General features: G+C 43.9%; 1 protein-coding gene across 1 annotated transcript; it reads left to right on the forward strand.

Annotated features, from left to right (window-relative positions):
- Positions 1-3,302: 3,302 nt before the first annotated feature.
- On the forward strand, positions 3,303-5,126 carry LOC139470789 (myogenesis-regulating glycosidase-like). The gene has a single exon (XM_071253080.1). It carries the CDS (start codon positions 3,303-3,305, stop codon positions 5,124-5,126), a length of 1,824 nt encoding a protein of 607 aa, XP_071109181.1.
- The last annotated feature ends 1,439 nt before the right edge of the window (positions 5,127-6,565 follow it).

Below are 6,565 nucleotides of genomic sequence, written 5' to 3' on the forward strand. Positions count from 1 at the left end.
TGTGTGTGTATGTGTGCGTGTGTGTGCACGTTTGTGTTTCTGTGTGTGTGTATGTGTGCGTGTATGTGTACGTTTGTGTATGTGTGTGCGGCTGTGTATGTGTGTGTATGTGTGTACGTGTGTGTATGTGTGTGCGACTGTGTACGTGTGTGTGCACGTTTCTGTTTCTGTGCGTGTATGTGTACGTGTGTTTTTATGTGTGCGTGTGTGTATGTGTGTGTATGTTTGCGTGTGTGTAGGTTTGTGTAGGTATATGTGCGTGTATATTTGTATATATGTTAGACTAACATTTAGTCTATCAAAATCATATATTCCACAATACCCTTCTCGACTCTAAAATTATACAAATAATTTTTCCTATGCTGTTCATCTTGAATAGAGCTAGCTAGAGCTTGCTAGACTTACTTTTGTATACCTAGTTTGTTTTTTCCCCCATAAAATAGATACATTCCACAGACATTGTGCAGGACTATATATATATACACAAAGAAAAAAGTTAAGCGCGCCCCTAATTCTGAACCATGACAAATGGCAAACATCATGGCATGGGATGACTGACCACAGGAGCTGGGCGATACCATTGTCATCGGATAGAACAAACATTTGACAACAAATAAAGAAGATATTGGTGAGTTGTGCTTGAAATTGACAGACAAAAACATCATAGTAACACAGGTACTGTTTTTGACCTTAGACAATGCCTAAAAAAGTATTGAGCTGCAGGATTAAGTAAACGAGTTACGTTTGATGTTTCATATGAAAATGTTCCTTAAAGTCTCTATATGACACGTGAAATAGATCAGTAGCGGGTATAACCGCCATGTGCCCGGATGACGCATTCCACCCTACGTCTCATGCGTCCAGTCAGCCGTTGGATGTGTTGATGGGTCAACAACAACAACTCCTGATGCAATGGATTTCGTGCCTGTGTGCGCCGCCCCAGAATATCCCAAACATGTTTAAGGGGGTTCAAATCTGGGCTCATTACTGGCCAGGGTAGGGTCGTTATTGCATTGGCATTGGGCTTGGGTGATTGTCAAAATGAGGAACGACGACAGGCCTCAAAACGTCCCGGGTGTACTGAGCCCCTGTTAAGTTGCCCCTTATGGTAACCAAATCATGAGAGATACACCCCCAAACCATTACCGAGCCCCCGCAGTATGCAACAGTCGGTTTAATGTTCCTGGGGATGTAGGCCGTGTTCCGGTGCCTCCAAACTCTCGTTCTTCCATAGTGACGTGGAGCAGAAAGCGACTTTCGTCTTACCAATGGATCCGTCTCCAAGTCCTCAGTTTTCAGTTCTGTCGCGCAATACACCATGCTTAACGAGCAGCTTTGTGGTGATCTCTCAACAAAGGACGCTTTATGACTCGTCTAGCCCTCAGTCCTGCTGTTTTCAAACAGTTCCTGGCGGTTCTAGTACCGAAACGACGATTGGGCAACCACAGCTGTTTCAGACGAGTACTTGTTAAAAAGGGTTCTCGTCGTATGAGACGCAGAAGCTTAAGGTCTCTGTCTTTGCGCTGTGTCGTCACAGGAGGTCTTCTGGATCTGGGACGGTCCTGTACATCACCGATCTGTTTCTCGGCTAAACGGCTTCCGACAATGTGATGATACCCCAAATTCCGACCATTGGCATTACAACACATTCCTGCGTTATGCATGCCGATTATATGCCATCTTGTGGCGTTTGATGTTCGCCTTCGTGCCATGTCACACAATGTCATGGAATAACTGTTTAAAACCGAATTTTAGAAAGCAGTTTTATCGTTTGGATATACTGCTTTTAGAGTTACTCAAGGGTAGCATGCTGCACGGGCATACCATGCATGGCGCGTGAGCTTTCGTCACACATGACTGCTTACATCATCTCGAGAAAACATAATTCTTCTCGTAATTATATCTTTCATGACTGTGACAAATATTGGGACCAAACAATAATGAAATAAATTATATTAGGGTGTACTTTTTTTCTTTTTGTATATGTGTGCGCATGTAAGTTCGCGTGTGCGTGTGCGTGTATGTGTGTATATATGTGGGAATGTATGTTCGCGTGTGCGTGTATGTGTGTGTGCATATGTATGTATGTATGTATGTATGTATGTATGTATGTATGTATGTATGTATGTATGTATGAATGTATGTTCGTTTGTGCGTGTATGTGTGTATAAATGTGTGCGCTAGTGTGTTCGCGTGTGCCTGGATGTGTGTGTATGTGTGTGCGCATGTGTGTTCGTGTGTGCGTGCATGTGTGTATATGTGTGTGCGCATGTGTGTCCGCGTGTGCGTGCAAGTGTGTATGTGTGTTCGTGCGTGTATGTGCGTATATATGTATGCGCATGTGTATTCGCGTGTGCGTGTGTGGGAGTTTATATGTGTGCGCATGTATGTTCGCGTTTGCGCGTATGTGTGTTCGTTTACGTGCGTGTGTGTCAGGGACAGCAATCTAAGGATCCTAAGAACTTTCAGATATACATGTATTTAAAAGTAAACACCATGTACACGTGCTTCATACACAGATGTCTCACAAAATATACATGTTGCTGAATAGTTAGATTACTTTGAAGCATCAATAGTGAGTAAGACTGCTTTAAGTGCTGAACATGAATTCATGGATGAAATGATTCCATGTGTACTGGATTAAACCCACTGCACAAAGAGTCACCATTAGTCCTAATACTTTCAGTACAGTGACTGTGACTTTACGCCGCTTTAAGCATCAATCAAGCAATACCGCTGGCACTACTGCTCTATGACTTTTAGCATTATTCACTCACTCATGGCGGGGGTACAAATGATGGGATTCACACATCGTACCCAGGTGTGGGGAATCGAACTCAGATCTACGACATGACAAGCCAGTTTTCTATACCCAACCAGAAGATTATCATCATGCGAAATATATGCATAAAAATATGTTTTGAAATATTTACCTTCTAAAGGATTTTCACTATGGGATTAAACACACATTATGTTCTTTTTCGTTTCATTTTAAGTACAAAATAAAATGTTAAAAAGGATAAATATATATTCGTTGATTTATTTTATTTGAATTTCAGGAAACAGATAGGATGCTTTCCCATTGGACACCAGGTGACACTTGTATACTACTTCTCGCATTCACGTTTTCACCTCTTTTCGCTGTTGAAAGCAGACAGTCAAATCAGCAAAACGATACTCCCTCTGAGTTCATACAAGAATCGAAAAATGTTCAACCTGGTTTCAAAACTGGTGGCGTCCCAGTCCGTCCAGCATACAAAGTTGGACCCGTGGCCGTAGATGTCGTCTCTCATCCAATGAAAATGACAGTGGAAAACGTACATGGCCGTAATACCCTTTCCGCTGAACTTGGTGTTGATTTGCTGCCGGAATCTCCTGAGCTACAATGTCGGGTCAGTGGAAACTCTCTCAGTATTGAGGTTTCTAAGGCAGCAGATCTAACAATAAGGAACTACCAGTACAAGGACTCAGAGTGTGTGGACGTGTCGTGGAGAGCCACCAGCTGCGTCACAGAAGTTTTGACAGACTGCCTTGACCTTGGAAAGGGTCACTGGTATGGGGGATCAGAGCTCAGAGAGCAACTCTGGCCGCTGGAGAAGGTTAGCACGAACATGATGCCCTTCGTGGGGACGGATAGCGACTTCACGGACAATTACGGTCCTGTTCAGGAGCGAATGTTCTTTAATTCCGACGGGCATGGGATCTATATTGATGAAGACATCCCCCTGTTTGTTAGCATCAATGCAACCGGGGACAAGAAGTTGTGTCTGCAGGCCAAGTATGATGAATATTGGTATTCCAGTGGCAACGTCAAACTCCCAGAGCTGAACTACACAATGTGCACGGCTCCAGATGTAAGGAGTATCCATCAGCTGTTGTCTGACCGATACATCAAGAAGCCAGAGGGCACTCCAAATCCTCTGCTATTCCGCTCACCTATCTGGGCAACGTGGTCGAAATATAAAACCAAAGTCAACCAGTCATTGGTTATAGACTTTGTCAATGATATCAAGAAGAACAACTTTACAATATGTCAGATAGGAATTGATGACGTATGGACACCAAAATATGGAGATTTAGTTTTCGATCCTGAAACGTTCCCAGATCCAAAAAGTCTTGTGGATACATTGCACAGTCAAGGTATTGCCGTTGCTCTGTGGGTCCATCCCTTCGTCAACATCGACACCCAAGCATTTCCCTATCTGGCCAGCAAAGGATGGATGATTCCCGATATCTCTGGTACAAGACCTGCTTTGACGACTTGGTGGAATGGCAAGATGGCGGGCCACATCGATTTCAGCAACCCTGGTGCGGTACAGTGGTATCTGGACGAACTCAACGCCCTGAAGACTAAATATGGAATTGACACCTTCAAATTTGATGCAGGCGATGTAACCTATTTGCCCCCAATATTCAAGGCAAACCAGACATTTCCTAATCGTAATCACTATACACGACTGTATGCCACGGCTGCTCATCATAGTGACACCTCGCAGAATCGGGTAGAGGTTCGTACAGGTTTAAGAACGCAAAACCTTCCTATCTACGTGAGAGTGTTGGATAAAAAATCAATTTGGACCTTCCAAGAAGGATTTAGGACGATTATAACTAATGTCTTGACTTTCGGCCTACTGGGATATCCATTCATCCTGCCCGATTATATTGGAGGCAATAGCTATGGCGAATACCCCGACCCCGAGCTCTTTATTAGATGGGTCCAAGCAAACGCTCTCATGCCACTCATGCAGTTCTCTCTCGAACCTTGGGTATATAACAACAGCACTGTGGTAGAAGTAGCTCAGGAGATGGTTCAACTCCATGCGAAGTATGCAGACAAGATCATAGGTCTGGCAAATGACTCCATCACCACAGGGTACCCCATCAATAGGCCCCTATGGTGGATAGCGCCGATGGATGAGGCAGCCCTGACCGTGGATGATCAGTTTCTACTTGGTGATGATGTATTAGTGGCACCTGTTGTCGAACAAGGGGCGACAATGAGGAGAATCTATCTTCCAGCCGGTAGATGGCGCGATGAACTCAAGGGGCAGACACTTGATGGAGGGAAATGGGTTGACTATGCTGTTACCTTACGAGACCTTCCACATTTCACTAAAGTAGCTTGATGTTGATAATTCATCTGGTTGTGATTTAAGATACCATTGCGCCTGTTAATTGCGATTTATAAATAAATCTTTGAAATCTTTGCATTGTCTGTAAAACTAACGAAGTACCTGATTCACGTAGTAATCAAACTTTTTCAGATGTCTGATTTTTTAACACCATACCTGTTCTCGTGGGTTTTTGTGGAAATCATTGGACTCTCATAAAGTCGGGGCTGTCGGGTAGCCTAGTGGTTAAAGCGTTCGCTCGTCACGCCGAAGACCCGGGTTCGATTCCCGACAATTTGTAAAGCCCATTTCCGGTGTCCCCCGCCGTGCTATTGCTGGAATATTGCTAAAAGCGGCGTAAAACCTTACCCACTCACTCATAAAGTCCCGGAGTCGTCTTTACTTAAATGTAAAACGTCAACGTCAGAGGATAACCAGTCTCGATTTTCCAACGAAACACATTCCATTCCATTCCACTCACACTATATGCTTAAAAAAGTATGTGTTTGTTGCCTGAAACAGCACTGCAGTGCTCCTACCATGCGACGGCGGCATATAAGCAGTTTAAACCAGACAATCAAAATGTATAATAAACTCAAAATGTCTCCAATTCTTCGTAATAGTTTTATTTACCACCTGGCATTGAACAGCAGAGCATCTACAGTAGAGTCTACTTGAAAACTGAATATAGGTATAATATAATTCAGATGCTGGTTTTCAGATCTAGAATGACCAGAATCGTTCATGTACGAAGATATCTGTAGCCCTGTTTTACGTAACAGAACACATACTTCTGACATCAAATACCCGCGTTTGAACAAACAGTATTCACACCAAATACTGTCTTCATAAAAGGGGCACAACTCTTGTAACTTTCTGTCAGTTTGAGTTTCGATTGTGTTTCGTTTTACGTTACCTTGTGGTTGTCAATGTTGGAAGCAGATGTAAAATCGTTAATGCATACCCTTGTTGCATGAAAGGTGAGGTGATGTGAAATGGGGTTTAACGTCGCGTCCAAGATTATTGCACTTGTATAGCGACGTGCATGCACGTGTGTGTGTGTGTGTGTGTGTGTGTGTGTGTGTGTGTGTGTGTGTGTCCGAAGTGATGCCGATTTATAGTGCTAGCTCACTGAGATACCATGCCGCAGTTTAACATGAATACCCCACTCAAACACAGTATGCTGACTCCGAGCCGACCAGTCCTTCTTTTAGCCCCTTAATGCCGAGCGCCAGACAGGGTAACAACAAGTACAACCTTTTAACGTCTTTTGGTATGACGCGGTCGGGGATCGAATCCCGGACCTTCCGCTCTCCGGGCGGACGCTCTACCACTAGACCACGGAGGCGGTCTGTTGCATGAAACCTTACGGAAAGGGGCGGCCGTTGTGACGAATAAATCAAGCTACTACGATAGCACCTTTAGTGTGGGTATACGCAGAGAAAAGGACATAG

Source organism: Haliotis cracherodii, unplaced genomic scaffold, assembly GCF_022045235.1.
Source record: "Haliotis cracherodii isolate W230 unplaced genomic scaffold, xgHalCrac1.p SCAF_21, whole genome shotgun sequence".
Classification (NCBI taxonomy): domain Eukaryota; kingdom Metazoa; phylum Mollusca; class Gastropoda; order Lepetellida; family Haliotidae; genus Haliotis; species Haliotis cracherodii.